At 42.9% G+C, this 27,949-nt stretch overlaps 2 protein-coding genes across 2 annotated transcripts in view; both read left to right on the top strand.

Moving 5' to 3' along the window:
• LOC114023216 (solute carrier family 22 member 13-like) overlaps nucleotides 1-6,968 on the top strand; it is a 22,163-nt gene extending 15,195 nt beyond the window's left edge. Inside the window, exons 4-10 of the mRNA XM_027835756.1 lie at nucleotides 438-606; nucleotides 1,742-1,862; nucleotides 1,967-2,061; nucleotides 4,738-4,952; nucleotides 5,576-5,684; nucleotides 6,008-6,223; nucleotides 6,875-6,968. Of these exons, the coding sequence (XP_027691557.1) occupies nucleotides 438-606; nucleotides 1,742-1,862; nucleotides 1,967-2,061; nucleotides 4,738-4,952; nucleotides 5,576-5,684; nucleotides 6,008-6,223; nucleotides 6,875-6,968 (1,019 nt within the window). The remainder of the gene's footprint in view (nucleotides 1-437; nucleotides 607-1,741; nucleotides 1,863-1,966; nucleotides 2,062-4,737; nucleotides 4,953-5,575; nucleotides 5,685-6,007; nucleotides 6,224-6,874) is intronic.
• A 13,124-nt stretch (nucleotides 6,969-20,092) lies between these two features.
• LOC114023245 (solute carrier family 22 member 14-like) overlaps nucleotides 20,093-27,949 on the top strand; it is a 57,317-nt gene continuing 49,460 nt past the window's right edge. Inside the window, 1 exon segment of the mRNA XM_027835807.1 lies at nucleotides 20,093-20,200. Coding sequence (XP_027691608.1) covers nucleotides 20,093-20,200 — 108 coding nt within the window.

Below are 27,949 nucleotides of genomic sequence, written 5' to 3'. Positions count from 1 at the left end.
AGAAAGAAAATATATGTGTACATATGTGTATACTGTGTATACATGTATATATGTATACATACATGTGTACATACACATGTGTGTGATGTGTGTGCACACACGTGTGTGATGTGTGTGCACACACATATGTGTGAATACACAATGAAAATGAAGGGTAATCTCAATCAGTCAAAAAGCATTATTAACAGGTACTTATTATGTGCCTGGCACTGTGCTGAGCATTGGAAACACAAAGAAAGACACAGAGTCCCTGCCCTTCCACTCTACAGGGGGAGATGGCAGGCAGCCAGCAAAGTAAATGGAAGCCCGTCTGAGGGGGAAGGTCCTAAATGGAAGGACGAAGGGATGCTCTTTGTGTCCTGCCCTGCGCAGGAGGCTGGGACAGATCTCTCAGACCGGTTTCCATCTAAACTTCGTGTTCTCTCTCTTCTCCCCAGGCACAGAGTGGGTCAGTGCCTCCAGGAGGACTCATACTGTAGTCATCTGCCAATGCTGCTTCTCACTGGGGCAGATGGCCCTGGCCGGCCTGGCCTATGGATTTCGAAACTGGAGGCTATTACAGATCGTGGGCACGTCCCCTATGTTACTACTGTTCTTCTATTGGTGGTGAGCAAGGGCATGGTCCCCAGCACCCTCCCCCACGCTGGGTGGGCCCCATGTCCCCTCCGCACCCTTTAGCTCAGCTCTGCTGTCCCTCCCACATTTGCTTCTCACTCCCCTGTCCCAATGATCCCCTCTGCCCCTTTTTTCCTTCTTCCTATAACCTGCCACCACACTTTTGGACTCAAGTATATGCGGGTCAAGGGCAGCTAGGAGGCACCGCAGTGGATAAAGCCCCAGACCTGGAGTCAGGAAGATGAGTCTTCCTGTATTCAAATCTGGCCTCAGACACTTCCTAGCTGTGTGACCCTGGGCAAGTCACTTAACACTGTTTGTCTCAGTTCCTTCCTCTTTAAAATGAGCTGGAGAAGGAAATGGCAAACCACTCCCGTATCTCTGCCAAGAAAACCCCAAATGGGGTCAGGAAGAGTCTTACGTGACTGCAAAATGACTGATGGACAGCCAACAAGTTCCTGACTCCACGTCCAGGGCTCTACTCGCAGTCTTTGGCCAGTGAAATCAGTAATAATGCAACAAGCATTTATTAAGCACTTTTGATGTCCCAGGCATGGTGCTAGGCACTGGGGAGACAGACAAAAGTGAATTAATGCCAGCCCTCAAGGAGCTTACCCTCATGTTGATGCTTCACATCAGTGCAGAGCCTGTAATTAACTTTGTAATTAACCATGGACTCCTAGTGCTCAGAGGGACTTTTGAAATGGCTCATCATAGCCCTACTGGGAAGGAATGAGAGCAGGTGTTCCCCTTCTTGTGAGGCCTAGAGAGATAAAACGATGCCCAAGGCCACAGAGCGTGGTCTGCAGCTTGGCCCTGATTATCATGTATGTATTCCTCTCCCGCTACTCCTCTAAACCCCTGCCATGACATTTCTTCCCCCTTCCCCCTTTATTGCCCCTCCCCTCATGGCCCAGCCTGGGAGGAGCTGATGGCTTTGGGAGCAAGAGGGAGCGATGCTCTCTACCACATTCCCCAGCCTTCACCCCAGGCCCTTCTGGGAGGGACACAGAATTCCCACCCCAAGAGCCTTACTACCTCGGCCTTGCGTCCCAGTGATGGGGCTGTGGGCGAGGGCAATGGGAAAATCCCTGAAGAGCTCCCTCCTCTTCCTTCTGTCCCACAGGGTGCTTCCTGAATCTGCAAGGTGGCTCCTGACCCAAGGCAGAGTGGAGGAGGCCAAGGAACTGATCCAGAAAGCAGCCTCGATAAACAAACGTGGCGTGTCTTCTGAGACCCTCGACCAGGTTCATTGCACGTAGCGGAGCAAAGTCTGCTGGGCTTCCATTCTAGGGGCGGAGGGCTAATGCGCCAAGTCTGATGGTCGCTTGACTGTCTGTCTCCCCTGCAGCTAACTCCAGAGAAGAAAGGACCCAAGGGAAATGCTCTGGACCTGTTCCAGCACCGGCAGCTCCGGAAGGTGACGCTCATTCTGTTCTGTGTCTGGTGAGTTCAATTTTCCCACCAAATGTACCGACTTAAATGGAGACTTGTCTGCCTATCCTTTCTTAGGCCAGTTCTCAAGGATGCTTCCTCCCTTTGCTGAGGATGAGAGTGTCATGGGTCACTCCACCAGAGGATGCCCCATGGCCTCCCTGCTTCCAGTCATCCTCCACAAACTGCCCAAATAATTTTCCTAAAACATGGACTTGTCCATGCTGCTCCCCTTCTCCAACATCTTCAGTGGCTCCCTACTGCCCTCAGGATAAAATACTTGTGGCTCCCCCTAGGCTACTCCTGAGAAGACAGCAGTCACAGGAAATGCCTTGGACCCTCTCTACTCCCACTTTCCTTTGCAGTCTTATTGCCTGTTACTCCCCTTAGCACACTCTCCATTCCGATCAGAATGGCATGCTTGGGTCCCTCTGTCATCCCCCACCTCTTGGCTTTTGCACAGTCTGTTGCCACAGTCAGCTAGCTGGCATTTATTAAGTGCTTGCTGTGTGTCAGACACTGATACAAGTAGAAAGACAGATAGACCCTGCCCTCAAACAGCTTACATTCTAATTTTAAAAGGAAGCCAAAAGGGGTAGGGGATGCCAGGGTACCCAGCTGGGGCCACGCTAGATGTTCTGAGTGTGGCCTGGAGAGGAATGAGAGCTGGCTGGCCTGGGCACCCGACGTAAATGGAGCTTTGGGGAGGAGCCCTCCCAGCAGAGGCAGGAACAGAGGAGATTTTCACTGTGTGAATTCCAGCACTGGAGTGGGGCTTCAGGATGAGATGGAAGAAACCCAGAGTGCAGCCCGGAGGGGCATGAGTCAGTTCCCAGATGCCCCTGGAATGCTTCCCTTCTCACCTCTGCCCCTTCGAGAGCCTCCTCCATGGTAGTGCCCACCCCCTTCTGAATAACAGTTGACATTTCTGTAATGCTCTCCTGGACAATGTTCCTGCCTTATACACACGGTCCATCCCCAAAGTCTGAGTGCAGTCTGAAGCTTCGATCCCTTCAGAAGTATAAATGCTACAAACTTCAAAAGCCAACATTTTAAAGAGAAATTAATGAAATTTTAAAATGTTAATATGTTTCTTATTAAAGTCCAACCTAACCACTGCCTTGCACTATACAACATTCCAGGCAACTAGAACTTCGTAAAAAAAAAAACCTTCATCAGCTGTTGCTCAGTATCTGAAAGGATGGCATTTGTAATCCTAGAACAATGAGGTTTCAGTGAGTAGGTCAGTTTTGACACTACCCTCCAAGAAAAAGTCTAATGACTATGGGTCAGGGGACCGAATTAGTGGCCCTCCTCTGTCTGTATGCAGATCCAAGAACACGGCCTCCCCAAACTGCCACACACACAGTGCATAAGGAAGGGGGTGCCCCATCTTGCTAGAATTAAAAATTTTTGATTTGAAATAAGTAAGGATAAAAAAATCAAATAATTAAAACTTCAAATGACACCTTCATAAGTTCGTAGCATTTATGCTTCTGAAGTTATTAAAGTTTTAGGCTGCACTAAGACTTTTGGAACATCCCATAATATCTTATTGGATCTCACTGCAACCCTGTAAAGTAGGTGCTGTTATTGTGCCCATTTGACAGATGAGTAAACTAAGTCCCAGGGAGGATAAATAGCTTATTCAGGTTCACACAGCTAGTAAGTATCTGATGTAGGATTTGAACCCAGGTCTCTCCTGACTCCAGGTCCAGTGCCCTATTCACCACAACACGCTCTCTTTCATTGCCGGTCAAGAAGCATTTACTAAGGAAGGGGAAAAGAAAGGGAATAAGCATTTACTGAGTATCTGCTACAGTCCAGGCACAGTGCTAAGTGCTTTTTTCCAAACATTGTTTCATTTGATCTTCACAACAACCCTGCTATTTAGGTGCTATTATTAACCCTTTTTTACAGTTGAGGAGGCTGAGGTAGACAGAGGTTAAGTAACTTACCCAGGGTCAAACAGCTAGAAAGAATCTAAGGGCTGATTTGAACTCGTCTTCCTGTCTCCAGGCCCAGAGCTCTCTGAACTGTGGCACCCACCCTGTAGCAGCTCATTAGGCACCTGCCATGTGCTAGGTGTTGTACTAAACTCTGGGGATACAAAGTTCCTGCCCTCAAGGAGCTCACAGTCTAATAGCAAATAACTCTACATGACAGATACAATGTATCACTTTGTATCGATTGATCTGTGTGTGTATGAAATACAAGCACCTTGAGAGTTGGAACTGTCCCATTGTTTACTTTGTATCACTCCCTGGTACTTAGCACAGTGCCTGGCACAAACCGAGTACCTCAAAATGTTTACGCAATTGAAATAATGCTTCCTTGCTACTCTCAAGCAATCAGCCTGTCCCACGGGGCCAGGCCCCTGGTCCAGTGTCCAGGGGCTCAGAACAAGACTCTTCCATCCCGGGAATGGGCTCAAGGGTCCTCAGACATTGGCCCCTGAAGGGAAGAGTCCAGATCTACAGTGTACCTGCCCCTGAAATTATGATGTTTGGGTCTCTGTAACAAGAGGGATGATGCCGTGGGTTTGGGAGCAGCACGGTGGCTCTGTTTCAGGAGTGTGTTCTTAGGGGAATGGTGTTCCTGCCCTCGGGAGGTTGGAGGCCACATCCTCTCTGTGTGGGGAGGGTAATGGCCCTGGCCTCACAGTAACTGAGGCTATCTTGCTGACAGGTTCGTGGACAGCCTCGGCTACTACGGCCTGAGCTTCAGTGTGGGAGACTTTGGTGTGGACATCTACCTGACACAGCTGATCTTCGGGGCTGTGGAGGTGCCTTCACGCCTGGCCAGCATCTTCATTTCGCAGAAGTTTGGCAGGAGGAAGAGCCTGATGGGGATGCTGATCACGGGTGGACTCATGTGCCTCATCATCATCTTCATACCCTCAAGTACGGAGCCTTTGGGAGGGCTGTCTATGTGCAAGGTTGGCCCACAGGGCCTTTGAGGCACAGACCCAAAATACAAAGCGTTGACCCTCAAAGTGGCCATGGCTAAGAGGAAGAAAAAAACCAACTCCAGGAGACACTCAGAGAAAGCACTTGCTCCCCAGAGCTGGACAGGTCCATTCCCTGGAGGCCAGGCCTACTCCATCCCATCTCTATGCCTGAAATTCCACCATTAATGGGTCATTCTTTTGGGATACAGCATTGAAAGCAGATATTCTGCAAAAGGAAGGACACACAGAGCCCCTTTAGCTATGAACACTTCAATGGGACTCAGATCCTGGAGCAGCTGCTGAGTTTGAGAGTGAGAGGTCATAGGCCACTTGCTGTCAGAAGGGAGAACCATAGATGGGAGGTGGGTAGGGGAAAGCCTGGGGGAGGTAGTAGTAGCCAGGTCTTTGAAGGACAAACTTTGTCCTCTTTCCTACTTGGGAATGGGCCAGGCCCATCCTTGTCCTAACATACACACACACACACACACACACACACACACACACACACACACACACACGCACGCACACACCCCAGCTTCCATCATCCACTGACTGTCTCTTCTCCCTGTGTGCCAGATTATCCTACCATCACCACAGTGCTGGCTGTGGTAGGGAAGTTTACCACAGCCGCAGCGTTCACCATCTCCTACGTGTACTCAGCAGAGCTTTTCCCCACTGTCATCAGGTAATGCCAGAGCCCAGGTCCTACATCCCAGAACCTATGTAACATTTGACTCTCCCAACCCTGTGGGGTAGGTATGGAACTCTATCATTGTCCCCATGTCACAAATGGAGAAACTGAGGCTCAGAGAATTTCAATGACTTGCTTAGGGTCACACAGCTATCCAGTGTCCAAGAAGGGATTTGAATCCACGTCTCCCTAATTCCAAATACAGGGTTCTGTGTAGCACATCACTGCCTCTCAGAGCCCAGAGCTCAGTCAGGCCTTGGTTGCTATCCCTAGCTGCTTCCCATGGCGCCCATGCTTTGTGCCTTCTGTCTCCTTAGGCAGACAGGAATGGGGCTGGTGGCCATCTTCTCCCGGATCGCAGGCATCCTCACGCCCCTGGTGACCCTCCTGGAGGAGTACCATGCCTCCATCCCCATGGCCATCTATGGAACCTTACCAGTCCTGGTTGGGATCCTCTGTGTGATGCTTCCTGAAACTAAAGGGAATCCCCTAAAGGACAATATAGCTGACCTGGAGCCAACACCCCCCAAAGGGTGAGTGTTTCCCCTGGTTTCTGGAGCCAACACCCCCCGCAAAGGGCAAGTTCTCCCCCGAGTCCTAGAGCCAATGCCCCACAAAGGGCATTCCCCTCTGGGGAAAGTCTCCCTGGCCTGTCATATTGCCTGGAATGCCACAATTAGAATGCATCCTTGGGGATGAGGTTACAGGGAAGTCTTTTTAGCTAGTAATACCTCAGCATGGATGAGATCACCAGAATATTTTCAACTTGGAGAGAAGGTGTTGAGGGAATAGGAGGGACCTGTGGAGGGTCACTGCCCTACCTGGTCGGGCCTGGGTGAAGACCCTGGGAGGGGGGTGAGGAGGAGGGAACAAAATGAGGGGATTGTGGGTGTGGTCTGGAGGAGAGAATGAGGGGAAGCTAGTCTGTTCAGAAGGACACTTCTTTTCCCCATAATTTCCTCACCCCTAGCCCTACAGCTGGTATTTCCCCACCATCATCAAGTACTGCCAGAGCCCAGGTCCTCGATCCTCCTAATGGCCCTGGGGTCCCTGTGTTGTGTGTTGTTTTCTGTATTTGACTGTGACCTCCTTGAGGGCAGAGACCATTTTTGCCTCTCTTTGTATCCTGGTGCCTGGCATGTGGTAGGTGCTTAATAAATGCTTGTTGACTTGACTTTCCCCAGGCCCCAGAATCCGGAGCCTGATTCCACTGACATAGGAGCAGTGTCTGCCCAGGAGAATGGCACTGTGGGCCATTCCAACACTACTTACTGCTGAGGAGCTGTGGGCTCTGATGGCAGGTGGTAATGCCACTGTCCTCCATCTGCAGGATCCCTGCAGGGCTGGTCGCTTGGGTTTTTCTCACTCTCAAAGGAAAGTGGCTAACACTTTCTCAATGAAAGAGAGGTCATTGCAAGCCCTGCTTCTGCAGCATCCTACAGCCAAGGGTTCCTAGCTCTCTCCCTTCAGATATAGGAGTAGAAATCCCATGCATCCTTCGGAATTCATTCTGGCTATTCGCTATCAGGACCTTTCATCTCCACCTCCCGTACATTGGCCGGATTCTATTCCGGGTTGTATTCCCTGCTCACCTTCTCTCACAGTCCCTAGCTTCCTTCTAGGCCCGGCTCAGGGCAGGACTCAAAGCAGAAAGCTTGCTACACAAAGCCTTTTCTGATCTCCCCAGAGCTTTGAGTCCTACTTCTGCGTTATGCCCCTCCTGAGATAAAAATGGAACCTCCTCGAGGGCAGGAACTCTTGCTTTACCCTGAGCACAGTAAGTGCTTAAATTTTTGTTGAATTGAATTTACCGTTACTAGAAGTTATTTAATAACAGGGTGTTGATTTCCCGAAGCCGCCGCCTCTGCTCGGTGATCTAAGACAATCCTGAAGGACTCCTGATGAAGCAAGCTATCTGCCTCCAGAGAAAGAGCTGATAATTGACTGAATATGGACTGAAGCAGGCTATTTTTCACTTTCTTTCAATGTTTTTCTTTTATTCGAGTTTTCTTATACAAAATGGCTAATATGGAGGTGTTTTACATAATTGCACATGTATAACCTATATCTGATTGCTTACCATCCCAGGGAGCAGGAGGAAGAGAATTTGAAACTCAAAACTTTTTAAAAAAAATGTTTAAAAAACTTTTTAAAACGACTGTTGGGAATTCCTCCGTAGTCTCACCAAGCACAGATGTACAAGTTCAAAGGGACGTCGGACATCCCCAGACCTAAGCCGCTAATTTTATAGAAGAGGAAACTGAAGGCCAAAGAACGGAAGTGACTTGCTTAAGGTCATGTAGTAAATAAGATGTGTTTGAACCCAAGCCCTCTAATTCCAGTCCTTAGGCTCCTTCTGCTACACCACACTGCTGTGTTCAATCTCAGGGACCTAAGACCTTGGTGGACACAGTTCAAGAATTACTGAAAAAACGGTGCCTAAATCCAACCCTATTTTACATGCACTAGAAGGGATTCCTTTTAGGGAAATGCTGGAGGGAATCCATTTCTAAAGTAAAGAAAGCCTAGTGAGTTGGCATTGTCTTTAAATTCAAAGGTGTCCTTGTCCTGGAAAGTCATGTCAAAGCAACATGGTGCTGAAGGCAAATAGAGCTGCGCAGTGTTTCTATACATAGCCTGGGAAGATCCACTCCTTCTTTTGCTCTGGCACCATTCCACTAGAATGGAAGCTTCTTGAGGGCAGGAACTTTTTTACCCCTTTGTGTCCCTATCACTTAGCACAATGCCTGACACACAGGTGCCCCTTCATAAAAGTTTGTTGAATTGGGATTTTTTGTGTTATTGCCAACTCCATGCCCAGGGCAGAAACCAAGACCTCCAACCTGAGGTGGTCTCCCAACAGAAGGGAGGGCAATTTTTGAAGTTAGGAGACTGGGCTAGATACTTCTTAGATACCTTTAGGATCTTCTTGTTAGGGATTTTGGTATATCCGGTGTTTCTTTTTTTATTTCATATTTTATTTGTTCTCAATTACATATGAAAACAATTTTTAACGTTCTTTTTTTTTAAATTTTAAGTTCTAAATTCTCTCCCTCCCTTCTCTCCTCTCTCCTTAATAAGGCAAGCAATTTGATATAGGTTATACATATGCAGTCATGCAAAATATATTCCCATATTAATCATGTGAACAAAAATACAAACAAAAAAAATCCAAGAAAAATAAAGTCTTTTTTTTTTTAAGTATGCTTTAATCTGCAATCAGACTCCATGAGTTCTTTCTCTGGAGGTAGACAGCATTTTTTATCATAAATCCTTCAGAACTGTCTTGGATCATTGTATTGCTGAGAATAGCTAAGTCATTCACAGTTGATCATTGTAAAATATTGCTGTTAGCTTGTAAAAGTGAATATTGAAAACTTTCTTTGCATGTAATTGGAAAAAAATAAAGTACTATTAAAAAAAAAGAAATAAAGCAAGAGATTAAAAAAATATTGCTGTTACTGTATACAATGTTCTCCTGGTTCCACTCACTTCACTTTGAATCAGTTCCTGTAAGTCTTTCCAGTTTTTTCTGAGACTATACAGCTCGTCCTTTCTTATTGCACAATAGTATTCCATCACAATCATATCCCACAACATGTTCACCCATTCCCCAATTGTTGGGCATCCCCTCAATTTCCAATTCTCTGTCACCACAAAAGGAGCTGCTATAAATATTTTTGTATATATAGATCTTTTTCTTTTTTGTTTTTTATCTTCTTTGGGATACAGACCTAGTAGTGGTATTTCTGGGCCAAAGGGTATGCACAGTCTTATAACTCTTTGGGCATAGATCCAAATTGCTCTATAGAATTGTTGAATTAGTTCACAACTCCACCAACAATGCATTAGTGTCCCAGTTTTCCCACATCCCTTCTAACATTTGTCATTTCCCTTATCTGTCATATTAGTCAATCTGATAGGTGTTGGGTGGTACCTCAGCATTATTTTAATTTGCATTTCTCTGATCAATAGTGATTTAGAGCATTTTTCATATGACTATAGATAGCTTTGATCACTCCATCTGAAAGCTCCTTGTTCATAATCCTTTGACCATTTATCAAATGGGGAATGACTTGTATTATTAAAAATTTGACTCAGTTCTCTATATATTTGAGAAATGAGGCCTTTATCAGAGAAACTAAAAATTTTTTTCACTGTTATGATTACTATGTATTTGCCTCCATCTATTATTCCCCAAGGTTATCCTACTCTCTCCTTTTACCTTGTCCATCCTCAGAAGTGTTTTGTTTCTCACTACCACCTTTCTCAATTCACCTTCTTTTCTATCATTCCCCTCCCCCTTCTCTTATCTCCCTCCTCTCCTACTTTCCTGAAGGGTAAGATAGATATACCCAACTGAGTGTGTATATTATTCTGTCTGTGAGATAATTCCAATGAGAGTAAAGTTCAAGTACTCTCTTCTCCAACTTCTCCCATCTTCCTCTTTACTGTAAAACTCCTTCACACCTCTTCTTTGATATTTTATGTGAGATAATTTTATGTGAGATAACTTTTATGTGAGATAATTTACCCCATTCTATCTCTCTCTTCCTCTTTCTCCTAGTGCATCCCTCTTTCTCACCATTAATTTTATTTTTAATATCATTCCATTATATTCAACTCACACCCATGACCTCTATGTATAATCCTTCTAAGTGACCTAATAATGATAAAGTTCTTAAGATTTACAAGTATCGTCTTCCCACACAGGAATGTAAACATTACTAAATCCCTTATGATTTCTCTTTCCTAATGCTTCTCTTGAGTTTTGTATTTGAAAGTCAAATTTTCTATTCAGCTCTGGTCTTTTCATTAGGAATGCTTAAAAGTCCTCTATTTCATTGAATATCTATTTTTTTCCCTTGAAAGATTATACTCAGTTTTTCTGGGTAGGTGATTCTTGGTTGTAATCCTAGCTCCTTTGCCCTCCAGTGTATCATATTTCAAGGCCTCTTCTCCTTAAATGTAGAAGCTGCTAAATCTTGTTATCCTGAATGTGGCTCCATGGTATTTATATTATTTCTTTTTGCCTGCTTGCAATATTTTCTCCTTGACCTGGGAGTTCTGGTATTTGGGTATAATATTACCAGGAGTTTTCATTTGGGGATCTCTTTTAAGAGGTGATCAGTTTGTTTCAATTTCTATTTTACCCTCTGATTTTAAAGTATCAGAGCAGTTTTCCTTGATAATTTCTCGAAAGATGATATCTATGTGAATGATTTAGTTTTTCTTAGCAATACAGTGATCCCAGACAATTCTGAAGGACTTATGAAAAATGCTGTCTACCTCCAGAGAATGAACTGATGGAGTATGAATGCAGATCAAAGTTTATTTTTTCTTTATTTTCTTTATTTTTCTTGTTCCTTTTTTTTTCTTTTTTTGGCTGTTCTCCTTCACAACATGACTAACATGGAAATATGGTTCACATGACTGCCCATGTATAATCTATATCACATACTTTTTCTTCTCAATGTGGGGGAGAGGGGAAGAAGAGAATTTGGAACTCAAACACTTTTAAATGAATGTTAAAAATTGTTTTTACATGAAATTGGGAAGAAAATAAAATATTAAATTTTAAAAAGAAAGATAATGTCTAGGTTCTTTTTTGTTATTATTATGGCTTTCAGGTAGTCCAGTAATTCTTAAATGATCTCTCCTGGATCTATTTTCCAGGGCAGTTGTTTTTCTGAAGGGATATTTCACATTTTCTATTTTTCTATTTTTTTGTTTTGTTTTATTGTTTCTTAATGTCTCATGGAGTCATTGGCTCCCACTTGCCCATATAGTTTTTTAGGAATTATTTTCTTCTGTGAGCTTTTCTACCTTTTTTTTTTCCCATTTGGCCAATTCTAGCTTTTAAGGAGTTCTTTTCTTCAGTGAATTTTTCTACATCTTTCTAAGTATATTTCTACATCTTTCAATTTTGCTTTTTAAAGAGTTCTTCTTTTCAGTGGCTTTTTTTTTTATTTTGGCTAGGCAATAGGGTTAAGTGACTTGCCCAGGGTCACACAGCTAGTGAGTGTTATGTGTCTAAGGCCAGATTTGAACTCAGGTCCTCCTGAATCCAGGGCTGGTGCTCTATCCACTGTGCCAGCTGCCTTTCAGTGGCTTTTTTTGTGCCTCTTTTACAATTTGGCCTATTCTGGTTTTTAAGGTGTTATTTTTCTTCAGTATTTTTTGTGCTTCCTTTGCCAAGCTGTTGACTTTTTCCCATGATTTTCTTCCATAAGATTTTGAGTTCCAAATTTTCTCCTATCTCATCCCTTCCCCCACCCCAAGATGGCGTGCATTCTGAATACCTCTTCTCCTAATCTGCCTTCCTTTCTATCTCACCCCCACTTCTTTTATCCCTTTCTTCTGTTTTCTTGTAGGGAAGGATAGATTTCTATACCCCATTGCCTGTATATCTTATTTCCCAGTTGCATATGAAAACAATTTTTAACATTCCATGATTTTCTTGCATCACTCTTATCTCTTTCACCAATTTTCCCTATACTTCTCTTATTTGATTTTTAAAATACTTTTTGATCTTTTCTAGGAAATTTTTTGGGGGAGGCTGAGACCCTTGGATGTAGCAGTTTTGACTTACTTGTCTTTTTCTCACTTTGTGTTTTAGTCTTCTCTGTCACCATAGTAACTTTCTATAGTCAGGTCTGGGGAGTGTTTTGCTCATTTTTCCAGCTTCTTTCTTGACTTTTAATGTTAATGTTAATAATGACTTTTATGTTAAAGTTGAGCTCCGCTCCCAGGATGGAGGGGGCACTGTCCCAAGCTTCAGGTTTTTTTGTGTAGCTGTTTTCAGAGCTAGTTCTGGGAGTCTGTAAGTTTTCAGTTCTTTCAAAGTAGTTACAGATGAGGAAACTGAGGCAAACAGGATTAAGTGACTAGCCCAGGATCACATAGCTAGTAAGTGTCTAAGGTCAGATTTGAACTCAGATCTTCCTGAATCCAGGACCAGCACTCTATGTACTGTAACTTCCTAGCTGCCCCTTTGACTATGTTACTTTGGACTTTTATTGACACTTTTACTGTTCTAACTATTCATGTGAATCTTTCCTCTCTAGGCAGACTCAGAGCTTCCTCAGGGCAGAGGAGACAAGAGAAGTCTCTACAGGACTGTGTGGATGATCGGAAGCCCAACCTGCCCCCGATCCTGATCTGATCAGCATCATGTACTAATGTGAGGTGTCATAATGAGTAGAGTGTAAGCTTCTGGAGAGGAGGGTCTCCTTCTTTTTTGTTTCTGTATCATCAGTGCCTAGCAAAGGGTCTGGGTCATGGAAGATACTTAAATGTTTGTTGATATTGCCTATATAAAACTCTGGTATGGACCTCTAGAAGCTCACTCTTCCAACCTTTTGAAGCTTACACAGTCATACTTATCACCAATCCTCCTTCATCTGAAGTAGGAAAGAATAGATACAATAGAAATAGAAGCATAGAATACTTTCCCTTTCTCCCTCCCTCTCCCTCTCCCTCTTCTCACTCTCCCTTCCATGCTCATTGATCTGGGCTCTCGTGGACCAATCTTCCATTAGACTTCTGTTTCTGCCACAGTATAAGAGGACAAGGAATGTTAGAACCAGAAGGATTATCTGGTCCAGTCCACACCTCAACAGAAACCCTCACCGTGATGTCCTTGACGATATATCCCAACCAGAACTCATATTTTCCATTATATTTTCCCAAAGTCTTCCTGACTCCAAGGCACACCATTGGGCCTCCTCACTGAGATACACACTCAAAAGGGACTGATCATTGTCACTGACCAGTCTACCATTACATTGAATGGAATGCCCTAACTATCCACACTGCAGTTACTAAATGGATGAAGAATGGGTGTGGTTCAGAAGGGGGCATGGAAGCATACAGTGCATCTGAGTTATCAGTGAAGCATTTATTAAGTATTTACTATGTACTAGACAGTGCACTAAGTTCTGGAATACAAAGAAAGCCCCCCCCATTATGATTTTTGTTGGACAGCTAAGTGGTACAAAAGAGAGAGCGCCAGACCCAGAGTCAAGAAGACATGAGGTCAAATCTGGTCCCAGACATTTCTTAATTTGCCTCAGTTTCCTCATGTGTAAAATGTAGATAATAATAGCACCTACCTGCCGGGGTTCTCAAATTTGATTTGAAGATCAATATTATAAAGTTCTTAGTATGGCACCTGGCACATAGTAAATACTATGTAAATATAGCTATCCTTATTATTATAGTTAATATATCTACTTTTAATCAGTTGCAAAGAATTTCTAGTCTGATTCATAGGTAATCTTTTAAAATTTTGGTTTTTTGAATATTTTTACTAAATGTTACCAATGTAAGAGGTGATATATATGTTTTTAATTTTATTTTTATTTTGTTAAATATTTCCCAATTAAATGAAAAAAATTGAATAATCATTTTTTTTTTAATTTCAAGTTCCAAATTTTCTCCCTCCTTCTTTCCCTTCTCCCCTCCTTCAGAAAGAAGGCAAGGAATCTGATATTGGTTATACATGTTAAGTCATGTATATTTCCATATTAGTCATGTTGCAAAAGAAACACAAACAAAATAAAACAATAAAAATAGTTTTTAAAAGTCTGCTTCAATCTGCACTTAGAGTTCGTCAGTTCTCTCTCTGGAAGTAGATAGCATTTTTTATCACGGGTCCTTTGGAATTGTCTTCATCAGAGCAACTAAGTCTTTCACAGCTGGTCACCCTTACAATATTGCTGTTACTGTGTACAATATTCTTTTGGGTCTGTTCACTTCACTTTATATCAGTTCATGTAAGTCTTCCCAGTTTTTTTCTGAAACCATCCCCCTCATCATTTCTTATAGCACAATAGTATTCCATCATAATCTCATACCACAACTTGTTCAGCCATTCCCCTCAATTTTCCTTCAATGGGCATCCCCTCAATTTTCAATTCTTTATCACCACAAAAAGAGCTGCTATGCATAATTTTGTACATATAGGTCCTTTTCCCTTATATTTTATCTTTTTGGGATACATACCTAGTACAGTTATCCCTTCCACATCATGACTTTCCCCATTGCAGGTCAGCATAAGAAATTAGATGGGGGGGGGGCAGCTAGGTGGCGAATTAGATAAAACACCAGCCTTGGAGTCAGGAAGACCTGAGTTCAAATCCAGACTCATATACTTGACACTTACTAGCTGTGTGACCCCTGGAGAAGTCACTTAACCAAAAAAAATTAAATGGGAATTTTGGGGGTGTTTTGCAGAAGCCACAGACATGCAAATGACATATGAAGCCCAGCAGATGACAAAGAAAAAGTTTAGAAACTCAGAAATGCAAAAACTGTATTTATAACATTGTATAATATCAACATATTTTATCTTTTGATATTGTAAACACCCTATAAAAGAAAAAGAAAAAAATCAGACTTCTTCTGGAGGGCCAAAAAATTTCACATAGATTTTCCAGATTACGAGGGCGCCATACGACTCACCCCTGCGATGTGGAAGGGATAACTGTAGTGGTATTGCTGGGTCACAGGGTATGGTCAGTTTTATAGCCCTTTGGGCATAGTCCCAGATTGTTCTCCAGAATGGTTGGACCAGTTGACAACTCCACCAACAGTGCATTAGTGTCAAGGGGTGGTATATGTGTTGCTCATGTAAGTTATATATGTCCACATGGGTCTGTCCAGATATGGCTCACCAATAGGCATGGATAACCTCTCTAGGATCTCCTTCATTCATCCTTCTCCAAGGGAGATTTTAATTCCTACCAAGAGAGGAAGCAAAAGGTTGGGGCCAGAGGCTACCACTCTGCTTTCTTCAGAAAGAGAGAGTAGCAGGCTAGAATTAGATCTTTCTGCCCCCTACCCCAGTGTTTTTATTCAGAGGAAGATAATTTCTAGGTTCAAACTGAGCTTCTGATTGCTATCCCTTAACAGGCAAGAAACATCCCCAAGCTATATTATCTAAGGCTTGGCTTCCCACCAAATGCCAGTTATGCAAAGAATACATGTAATGAATAGCAAACTCATTTATCTGATAAGCCAATGGCAACCAGAAATCAGAGAAAGTATGAGATGACAATGTACCAGACAATACACAGAAAGAATTCCCACTGGAATTGAGATATCTCAGTTTAGCCAAGAGAGTCCTAGATCTCAAAGGGAAATTCCCCAAAGTCTCTAGAGCAGCAAGCTGGGGCTATTGACATGATCAAGTCACAGACTCCTCTATATGTCATCTTCTCCCCAGAGTCTTTCTCTCTCTTCAGAAACCTAAAGAGAATCTGGAACACCATGTTTCTTTTCTCAAAGCTAGAAGCCACAAGACCAGGATCTCTCCTCCTCCAAGTTCTTGCCAGCTCTCCACCAATAAGAACAATCCAATGCAAGTAGACTTTGAGCTACAGGTTATAGTAAATTAGAACAAATAAATAACCTTAAGAACCAAATTAGTAAATGAATGAAAAATAATTTTTTAAGAGTAGGCTGCAGAGGGATGAAACACAAATCATGCAATTTTATGAGGAAGGGAAATGGTTTTGAGTGGTGGGAATTTCCTGGTGCCCAGATGGTGATGGGATTATTGCCCCAGGATAAAAACCACTTGGAGAAACTTGGGGCTTCACAATTGGCCAGTGGCTTAAGACGGTAACCCTTGAGAAAGACCCTTAAAACGTCTTGATTTGGTGTTACATAGGCAATCCTTTTGACACATGTCCGCTACATCCCTCAGGTTAAATGGTATCCTACTGCCTCTAGGATAGAATACAACTACTCTGAGCTTTGCAATCTATCTTTCCAGGATTATTGTATAATATTCTCACTTGTGTACTCTACATTCCCAGCAAACTAACCTGTAATGTTCTCTCTATATTCCAATCCCACCTCCAGGCCTTTGCTCAGGCTGTTCCCCATGTCTGGAATGCACTGCCTCCTCACCTCCACCTCTTGCCCAAGGTCACACAGATAATAAGTGGCAGAATTTGAGCCCAGGTCCTCTGATTCCTAATATAGACTTTCCCCACTATACAATGCTTCCTTCAAAGCCCAGCTCCAATGCTTCTTTCTTTGGGCAGCCTTTCCTTACCTCCCCAGTTGCTAGTGCCTTCCACCCCCAAATTACTTGAATTTAATTTTCTGGTAGATGCTGTCTGCCCCTGTGCCCTAACAGAATATAAGGTTCTTAAGGATAGGGACTGTGGTTTTTGTCTTTGTATCTCCAGAGCCTAGTACATTTTAGGTGAGAGAAATGATTCATTCAGCACTCCTACTCAAACTCTAATCAGTATTAGTTCACTATGATGTTATAAGATATGATGATTGTTAGTAATTATTTTAATATATTCATCTAGTAATACATATCTAGTCAGTCACCTAATAATAGGTATAAGAATAAGCAATGTATTAATCCATATTTTGTATAAGTCACCTAGGAATATAGATTCTAATAGAAGGGCCCTATAATAGACCTCAGACTTTAATGTAATGTTCATTACTTCTTTACCAGTTATGGAACTCACTTGTGCAACCACAAGAATATCTCCATCTTGTTTTGCTCAAATTCCATGACCAAACCAAGGATGGGTGGTGGCATGGTAGGGAAAGTCACTCAGATATGTTCTTGGAGCATCTTGGAGCTTGTACCATCTCTTGCCTAACCTAAGGAGGAGTCCCTGTATCTTGTGACCACCGAGTCAGTGGAGGTATTTCCTGCTTCACTCAACTCGTGATCCTGCTGATGGATCATTTTTGTTTATTTTAGCTTATGTGTTATATGTCAACCAATGGGATTCTGTATTTTTGCTTCTTTTGAATATTTGGGTATCAAACTCTACAAATACCAGGTTCCAGAAGGGGGTATCTCAGATCATGAGTAAGATCTGAGGTCTACTTCATTAGAGGGAACCATGGACCCTTTAATAAAGTGCCATTGGCTCAGGGCTTTGCCTCAGTTTCTTTTACTGTAGGTTGGACAATCTTAATTCCCATGTAAGCATTTAATGAATCTTGTTGACTAAACAAGATTCTAACTAAACTAGACTAGACTATTCTAGACTAAACTAAATCCTCTTCTAGGATTAGAAAGAGAAGTTTATGGGACTGCCCTCCCCTTGGTTTATGCTTTTCATTAGTATTTCTCCTATAACACAAACAAACTCTGTCCATAATGTGCTGATTACCCAGTCCTTGAACTGGGTGTGGGCAAGTAAAGATTACAGAAAGGAGTCCCAGCATTATCTTGGAAAGCCTTGCATTATATCCATCCCAGGAGAAGATAAGGCTGAAGTATTCCCTTTCAGCAATGACCAGATGATCAGTATGGGGAAGATAAAGTCTCAGGAGGCACCTATCAGAAGGTTGATATTCTAAATTGATCTTTGCCCCAAACCTGGTTATTTATAATACACTAATCTTACACTACCAGCTGGAGAGATATCTCTTTCTTAAGTACAGAAATCTACAAATGGCAAGCAATAGGTTTGCTTCTCAGTGACAAAGGGTTGGAAATAGAGACTCAAAAGTATATTGTGTTAGATGACAGTATTAGAGTCCAGAAAGGCTAGAACTTTGGGCTACTCTGGGTCTAATAAAATTTAATGAGATCAAATGTAAAGTGCACACTTGGTTTAAAAAATCAACTTCACAGCCTCGAAATATGAGACACATGGCTAGACAATAGTTCATTTAAAAAAAAAAAAGTCCTAGGGATTTTGGTGGCTTGAAAATTCAAGTCAACAGCAAATAACAATGATGATGATGGTAGAAAAAAAAAAAGATAACACAATCATAGGCTTCATTAAAAGTCATAATATCCAGAATTACAAAAAGATGATTTTCCTTTGTCCTCTGCCCTGGTCAGACCATACTTGGAATATTGTGTTCAGTTCTGGGCATCACATTTTAGGAAGGACATTGACAAACTGGAGAGAATCCAAATGAAGGTGACCAAGATGGAGAAGGACCTCTAGATCATCATTAGATGAGTATCAACTGAAGAAACGTAACATAGTTAACCTGGAGAGGAGAATTGGGGGAGGGGTGTTAGACAATAGCTATACTCAGGTACTTGAAAATTGTCAAGTGGAAGTCAAATCAGTAATCACTTATTAAGCACCTACTGTGTTCCAGGCTCTGAACTAAGTGCTGGAAATACAAAGAAAGGCAAAAACAGTCCCTGCCCTCAAGGACCTTGAAGTCCAATGGGAGAGAGAACACGGAGCAAAAACACGATATATACAGAAAGGGAATGAACTTACTCTGCCTGGCTTCAGAGACTTCACTTACCTGACAGCTAGAGCCAGCCCAGGGTGGAGCAGGCTGCCTCAGTTTCTCCCTCACGGGAGTTCTTTCAAGCAAAGGCAGGCTTCCTTATAGCTTGAATCAAACTCAATAAACCCTCACGTCCCTTCTAGCTCTGAGTCTCTGTGGCCACACCCTGATGCCCTGCTCATCATATAAGACTGGAGATCAGGAAACCTGAAACCTCTAAGTTGCTATGGGACCTCGGGCAGGTCACTTCCCTCTCTATAGGCCTCAGTTTCCCCATCTGTTAAAATGAGGGTGTTGGACTAGATAGGCCTGAAGGTCTCTTCTGATTCGAAATATACAATCTGTGAAGTCACTTCCTCTCTCTGGCCTCAGTTTCTCTGTTTGTAAAATGTGTAGGTTTGGATGTTTCAATGACTTCAAAGGCCGCTCGAGACCCTGAAATTCTGCGCTCCCTCTCCAGCTTGGCTGACTTTCCAGGATCCTGGAGCTGGTCTGGCTGCTGCTGCCCCACACACCCCCAGTTCCAGCCTTTATGGGGGGCCCTGCCCCTCTGGGCTACAAGTCCCACAGTTTGTTCAGCAAGAAGAGGTTTGAGGCTTGAGAAAGAAACGCCATCAGTGCCTAAGAATAAGCAAAAAGGTTGCCTGGTGCCCTTGGGCCTGCTGACCCACACCCTGGCCTTTCTGTGGCTCCCCCTTCAATCCCCACCACCTTCGTCCTGCTTCCCTGTCCCTCCCAGGCCATCCTCTTACACGTGAGCAGGGTTAAGGCTGAGGCATGATCATAGTCTCTCTATCAGGTCTGATAAAGTTTAGTAGTTATGGCCTTTCCTCCATCTTCTGACTGGGATACCAGGCTTCCAGAGCCCTGCGTTGCTGAACCTTCTTGCCCCCAAGGGACCAGAGGTCATTCTCTCACGTGGGACAAAAGCAATCAATGTCCCTGAGACTTGATGAACCCAGATAATGGCATAATTTTATTTCTTTTCAGTCCTTGGCTCAGCTCAACTATTAATTTGGATTTGCAACCAGCTTTTGGCCAAGTCCTTAGCAGGCTTGGCTGAGGTCCTGAGGGTGGTGGGAGAGGACAGGCCCTTCCAAGTGTGGCTGCATCTCTAATGGCCTCACTGCCTTCTTCATCTTCAACCAATTATCATGTTCCAGGAACTACCACATCCCTGTGGTACCAGCTGGGATCCTGCCCTGAGTCCCAGCCTCACCCAGAAGCAGCCTGACCTTGCCCCCAGAGGCCTGAAGGCTCCTGTGAGTCCTGTTACATGTATTTACCTGCAGCCTGGGACCTTGACTCAATTATCCAACTGGACAACACTGAGAAATGTCAAGATAGGTGGGTTTCCCCTTCAGAGATCAAGCCCTCACTGGTCACTGAGGCTGTCACTTTCTGCTTTCAGAGAAATTCTCTAGTTGCTCATCTGAGATTTTGGTACAGGTTAGACGCAGTAGATGGGATGGCTCTCCTCTTTGGGGATGGGTGGGATTTATGTTGGATTATGCTGGGCTAATGGCTGCTACCATCTCCAGGGCATTAAACAGATCAGTCATGAATGGGGTTCAGTAGGTAGGGAGTCCATTTATAGCAAGATGGTGCTATCCCATGGAGTGAACCTGACCCTAGTTCCATTTCAATATCTGTTGGAGACCCTAATTCTCCTTGTAGGTCAAAACCTTCTTCATTCAAAATTCTTAAGCTCGGCTCATGTAAACAGACGCAGGCCTGCAAATTTTCCTTGGTATTGCCTCTAGGAGAAAAAAAGGCTAGCTAAATAGCTCCTGTATGATTATCACCCTCAAATACATGACGTTCCATCTCCTCCCTCCCTACTTTTGGACATCCTGTTCCCAATGCTTGGCATCTCTGCCTTTTGGAGTTCCTCTTCAAGGGATTTCCCAAAAGAGACTTTTTTTAGGCAACCCGGTGGCCTAGTGGATACAGTGCTGGACTCAGAGATGTTGTTCATTTATTTCAGTTGTGAACGACTCTTCATGACCCCATTTGGGGTTTTCTTGGTAAGGAAACTGGAGGGGTTTGCCATTTCCTTCTCTAGTAGATTTAGGCAAACAGAGGTTAAGTGACTTACTCAGAGTCACACAGCTAGTAAGTGTCTGAGGTTAGATTTGAACTCAGGTTTTCCTGCCTCCAAGCCCAGCTTTCAATCCCCTAAACCATCTAGCTATCCTAAGACATGGAATTAGGAAACCTTGAACTCAAATCCTACCTTAGACATATCACTAGCTGTGTGACTTTGGATAAATAATCTAACCTCTTTGAGCCTCAGTTTCCTCATCTGTAAATGGGGTTAATAATAATAATAATAATAATACCAGCTTCACTGAGTTGTTGTGAGAATCAAATGAAATAGATACATAAAGCACTCTGGAAACCTTAACGTGCCATACAAACATCATCATCATTGTTACTGAGCATAGGAAGTAAAGGAAGTTGGTGGAGATGAGTCTGTGGGGAGCAGTCAGGGCTAGCCTCTACTTTCCAATGGACACCAGGGATGACCTGGCCCTTCAACTTTCCTGACCTCTTGTGAACTCCATCACAGGGGCACAGGGGCTCAAGTTAGGCTTTATCTGTCCTGTCTTTTACCCCTTCACAGTGAGGGGCCAGAAGAAGCTTGTGGACGTGGCACCATGGCAGAAGGGATTTAGGGGGTGAGGGGAAGAGCGGAGAAAATCACATTGGGTTCCACAAGGGATCTGGGTGAAAAGTCCACAGGTGGCGGCAGCTAACCCACAGCCAAAAAGGAATCGAGGGGAGAGTGCACCAGAGGGGTCTGCTCACTCCTGGTCTAAGGAACCTCCTTACTATGCCATGTAGCTTTCTGAGACACAGAAATAGTACTTGGCCTAACAGTCACATAGCAAAGGAGTGCCCGGAGTGGGATCTGAACTGATCCAACCATTCGGGAGAGCAATTTGGAACTATGCCCAAAGGGCTATAAACATGTACATACCCTTTGACCCAGCAATAGCACTTCTAGGACTATATCCCAAAGAGATCATGCAAATGGGAAAAGGACCCACATGTACAAAAATATTTATAGCATCCCATCAATTGGGGAATGGCTGAACAAGTTGTGGTATATGAAAGTAATGGACTATTATTTTGCTATAAGAAATGATGAGCAGGCAGACTTCAGAAAAACCTGGAAAGCCTTGTATGGACTGATGCCAAATGAAATGATCAGAACCAGGAGAACACTGTACATAGTAACAGCCCCATTGTGCAATGACTAACTTTCATAGACTTAGCCCTTCTCAGCAATGCAAGGATCTAAGACATCTTCAAAAGTCTCATGATAGAAAATGCTATCCACATTCAGAGAAAGAACTATGGAGTCTGAATGCAGACTGAAGCTCTCTTTGCTCTTTTTTTTCCCTTCTATTTTGTTTTGTTTCTTCTTTCTCATGGTTCCTCCCATTGGTTCTAATTCTTCTTTACGATATGACTAATGTGAAAATATGTTTAACAGGAATGCATATGTAGAGCCTATATCAGATTGCATGCCATCTTGGGGAGTGAGGAGAGGAGGGAGGGGGAGAAAATATAATACTCAAAAACTTTATGGAAGTGAATGTTGAAAACTAAAAATAAATTAATTAATTAAAAAAACTACTGGGGTAAGGATTACATTATTCAACAAAAAACTTATGGAAAAGTTGGGAAAAGGTCTGGTAGAAATTAAGTTTAGTCTAACATCTCACACCACATACCACAATAAGTTCTAAATGGTTACATGACCTAGATGTAAAAAGTTATGTCTGAAACAATTTAGAGAAGGTAAGGAGATATCCTGCACTGTGAGGGACTGTCTGATGTTGGCAGTTGCCAGTTGGGCGCTGTGGCAAGAGTAGGGTAGAATCTGGGTATTTTGGAAGTCGAGGCAGGGGCTGTGGTAGGCGGAGTCATGGTAAACTGGGATGGGCTGGGTACGGAGAAGCCCTGAGGCAGTGGGCAGTGCTATGTGAGATAAGCTGGGTGCAAGGAAGTAGCCGGAGCTTGTGCTCCTGAGGCAAGGGGCGGTGCCACGTGGGAGTGGGATGGCAGAGGACTGAGTTCCCTTTGCTTAGTCCCCTCCCTATATGCAACGTCAACCCCAGACGCCTCCATCTTGTGACCTTCCTGACTTCCTGGGTCCCTTTGTGTAGCACTGACCCCAGACCCCTCCTCCCAGCATCTGAGTCTGACTTCCTAGGTCACGTACTCTGTCTATGCACTAATCCCAGATGCCTCCTTCCTGTATCCGGTCCTAGCCTCCTACGTCACTCCCTCCCCCTTGGTGTGCTAAACTCAGACAGCCCCTTCTGGTATCTGACCCTACAATCATTGGCTAGTAAGCGGGCTGGGGAGGAGGGGCTAAGTAGGTACTTAGGAACGAGCGTGGTCAGATCACGCGCTCTCTCGCTCTCTCTTGGCTCCTGCTCTGTTGCTCTGGCCTTGCTGCTTGGGCTTGCTGTGATGGCCTCTGAATAAAGCTCTGGTGTTGGCGCCTCCCGATGGCTCGTCTCTGTGTGTTTATCCGGCTGAGGACCGAAGACTCGGAAGTGAGTATGACTCTGGCAGCCTGCTCCTTATAGGAGGAGAGGGTTGGCGCGGCCGACACAAGGTCGGCGCGGCCGGTACACTGCACAACTGCAAATAGTAGAAGAGTTCTTGATCAAACAAAACATAGAAATGATCGCAGTAGGGAAAATGGACAATTTTGATTTAACCATAAAATTAAAAAGGTTTTGTACCTATCTCATAGGGTTGTCATGAAGATTAGGGTTGAGGCGAATGAGAATGAGGTGTCAGACAGCTGAGGTCTGGGAAGGAGGTTTGTTCTTTGACAGTTGGGAGTTCAGTATCATTAGGGTGTAGAAGAGAAGCAATGAACTAGGGAAATTTTTCTGATAAAGGTTTAATATCCAAGTTACATAGGGAACTTATCAAAATACATAAGAACAAGAACCATTCCCCAATAGATAAATGGTCAAAGAATATAAACGGATAGTTCTCAAAGGTTCTCAAAAGAAGAAACACATGCTATCAATAATTATGTAAAAAGTCTCCAAGTTACTAATTTCAGTAAACAATTATTATTCAAATAGAACTTAAAATAATTCTAAGGTTCCACTGAGCACCTGTCAGGCTTGAAAAGATGATGACAACAACAACAAGAGGAAAAGGGAAAATAGCAGCTGTCAGAGGGGCAACTAATACACTGTTGGTACAGCTATTGATCTGTCCATTTTGGAACCATGTTGGAATCATGCGCAAGATGTAACTCAACTATGGTACCACTGGGCATGTATCCCAAAGAAATCAAAGACAAAAAATAAGGATCCATTTGTACAAAAATATTTATGGTAGAATTTGGGGTTGTAGGAAACAACTGGAAACAAAGTTAAGTGCCCCTCAACTGGAGAATGGCTGAACAAATTAAGGTATGTAAATGGAATAGAATAGTTTTGTACCTTAAGAAAATATGAAAGGAAGAGATTCAGAGAAATTTGAGAAGATTTACATGAACTGAAGCAGGATGAAGTAAACAGAACCAGAGGAATATTTTATTTAATGACTACCATGTTCTAAAGGAAAACAACTTTGAAAGACTTAAGAATTCTTGTCAATGTGTAACAATTGTTTTACTAAACTCTCCCACAGAGACCATAAGATACTGTTGCTGTACCTCAAAGAGCCAATTGGAATATAATGAAAAAGGCCTTGTGGGTAGACAGTTTGAACTTACGGTTGCAGTTTTCTGGTTATAAAGTACTTTTCCCTACTAAGTCAAGGAGAGTCAGTATGAGTTTGTCTTGGATTTATGCAAATCTATGAGGAAGATGTGGAGAAGATGGAGAGGAAGAAGGTGAAGAGAACTCTCTCCTTTGTTAGAACTATCTTCCTTGTTGGGATTCCCTTGTTTTACCTGTTGTGTTTTGGAAAAACATAAAGAGAGGAGTCTGTGAGGAATTAACAGTTTACCGTGTATTCCTTTGATGGCTGACACAACAAAAATGAAGGATTAATATAACATTTTCTAAGAGATTGAATTTAACTATTCTCTTGAAAAGAACTATGAAGAGGATTCTTTAGAGACTTTCATTAATAGAACTAAATGGTGAAATTATGTTTTTAAAAAGAAAATTATCCGAGGTGATAGTGAGGGTATGAGGTGACTCTGGTTATGATCTTTCTCATAGCCAAAATATTATAAATAACTAATCTATGTTTTGATTGTATTGTTCATTTCATTTGTTAATAGATTATATATTCAATTATTTTAACATTTATTTAATCGTAGGAGATTTCACAATGATAATATACAGACAGATATGAATAACTGCTACTGCGAAAATTGGGTTCTCCAGTTTACTCAATAGATGATATTTAATGAATTGGGGTAGGTGTTTGAGCCAACTGATTAATTTAAAAGTTTGTAATTTTAATAATTAGAGATGAAATATAAAAATACATCTCTGGATTATTCTAAATCTCAGAATAAGATTAAATATTCACTCTCCATAATTACCAATGATCTTTGAACTGCCAAATCTAATGATCTTTCCTCAATCCTTATCCTTCTTGAACCCTCCATCCCCCATGCCTGGAACTCTGTCCCTCCTTCTCTCTGCCTCTGAGCTTCCCTGACTTTCTTCCAAGCTCAGACTCTGCAAAGAGCCTTTCCTGAGCCCTCTTAATTCTAACACTTTCCCTCTGCTGATTATTTCCGACTTATCTTGCCTGTATCTTGTTTAGATGATGCCTTTCCCATTAGACTGTGAGCACCTGGAGGGCATGTTGCCTTTTTGGTATTGCCAGCATTTAACATGATGCTTGACACATAGTAGATGCTTATTAGATACTTTCTGACTGTCCACTGAAATATAGAAGAGTCAAGAAGCAAACCAAGGGGCAGCCTGCAAGTGAATGTAGTCCATACTATGGCCTTGCTCTGAATGCAATGACTCATCACAACTCCAACAGATGCACACATGCATGGAGCATGCTGCCTACCTGTTGGCTGAGAACTGCTAGACCAGCATGATGGCTTGAGACATGGACCCCTGGGGACTTGTTTGAATGACTGTACTGATGTGTTACAAACAAGCAAGAGCTAATGGAGAGGGGTGGTGGTGAGGGGGTGGAGAAAGAGTTGGAAGAGAGTAAGGGTGATTATAATGATATCATTAAAAAGAAGACAAAGAAAAAAAGGTGTCAATGAAATCTGTATTTAAATATACAGAAATGAGCAGAGGAAATGTGGTTGGTGGACTCAGATAAGCAAGGCATTATGGGCGCTGCCATGGCAAATTTAATATATATTTAAGCCTATCTATCCTAGAGATTCACAGATTCATAAACAATCTTTTCTTCTTTGTATTTAGAAATTTTTGTGTTTATTGATTTGTGTTAAGTTCATAAGAAAAAAGAAAACCAGGTCAGTTACCCTGCTTAAAATGTAGACACTCAGAAGTTTTGAAAGCAGAGTCTCTGAGTGACTTATAAAATGAGTGTGTGCTGTGTACATACGGGAGCAGATACACAAAGGGTCTGCCTGGCTAATCCAGAATGATTATAGTTCAGTTGCGTGCCCTCATTTATGACCCAAAATAAAAATATAGCATATGGTGTTAGGACATTAATGTTGAAATTAATGTCTTTTTTTTTTTTAAATCTGCCAAAAACAGGCACAACCTCAAGCACTTCACCCAGTCTGTTTGTTCTGATAATTCCTGTCCCAGGAGTAGGACGAGTAATAATCAGAGCTTTGGCAGTCCCTGCCCCAAGCATTATCTCGTTTGATTCTCATAATGGCAACCTGCAAGAGGTAGGTAGCATTTAGTGGTGTACTCATTTTGCAGATAGGAATACCGAGGCCTGAAGAGGTGTTGCAGTCTAGGAGAAAGTGAGGAACACACAGAGTCAGAACTTGCCAAGAACTCTCTCATGCATTTTCAGTTTCCCCCAATCCACTGGCTTCTTCTAAGCTAGACAGCTTAGATATAGATGCTCAGGCTTCCTGACTACAGATTTCAAAGAGGGTACCATCCTACACAGGTAGAGGAATCCCTCATCTGGAATTCCCCTAGACCTACAAAATCATGAATCTGGTCCCAAAAAATAAGAACAATAATACAACTTAAACAAAACAAAATAAAAAATATCAAACAGACCGTGCCCTGGAGTCAGGCAGGCTGTATTTGGTCCAATGGGGACACGTTGAACACCCATGAACGATTTATACCCAGGGATGCAGTTAAATCTTCTCCCCTCCCTTTTTTCTTAAGGCATCACATCTGGGTTTTGAGCTAGCTGTGACCTACAGGTGTTGTCTCACATTGTGGATTTTAAGCTCCTTCAGGGTCAGGGCCATGACTTCTCTGTGTCTTCTTCAGCACCTGCTATGCTGCTCAGTAATTGTCGAATGAACGAGTCGGGGAGATGTATGCTGTCTTGCAGGATAGATCAAATTTGGATGGCACCCATAGACCTATGGGTATATTTTCTCTGTTGCCTGAGGTTGGCTAAAAGTCTCTGAAGGCAGAGGAGAAAATGGATGAGAAGTCTAGCAGGATGGCCATGACTTTGTCCTGAATGCCTTCCCATGGGCATGTCTTATCCTGAAAGATTTATTTTAGGAGGAATGAAATGACTGTTTAGAGCCTGTTAAAGCATGACAGCTGACTTGCTGTGTGACCTTGAGGAAGTCGCTTCCCTCTCTATTCCTCAACTATAAAATAAGGTGACCAGATGACCACTATCATCCCTTCTTGCTCTGAAATTCTGTTTTGGTTATTCTCTGCTCACTCAGAAACCCCTGGAGTTATCACCTCTCACATCTCCTTTGGGGTGGGCCAGATGCTCAAGACAGATTTAGCCTATAGTGTTCACCGCTGGTAGCCACTGCCTGGTGGTGGGCTCAGCCCCCATCTTGACCCTCTTTTTCTATATATAGTGAACACAGAACCAAAGCCTACTGCTAATTATTCTCTGAG

Source organism: Vombatus ursinus, unplaced genomic scaffold (genome assembly GCF_900497805.2).
Source record: "Vombatus ursinus unplaced genomic scaffold, bare-nosed wombat genome assembly UNPS02014817.1, whole genome shotgun sequence".
Taxonomy (NCBI): domain Eukaryota; kingdom Metazoa; phylum Chordata; class Mammalia; order Diprotodontia; family Vombatidae; genus Vombatus; species Vombatus ursinus.
The sequence above is the reverse complement of the archived record's forward strand: the minus strand, read 5'-3'. Positions and strand labels throughout refer to the sequence as shown.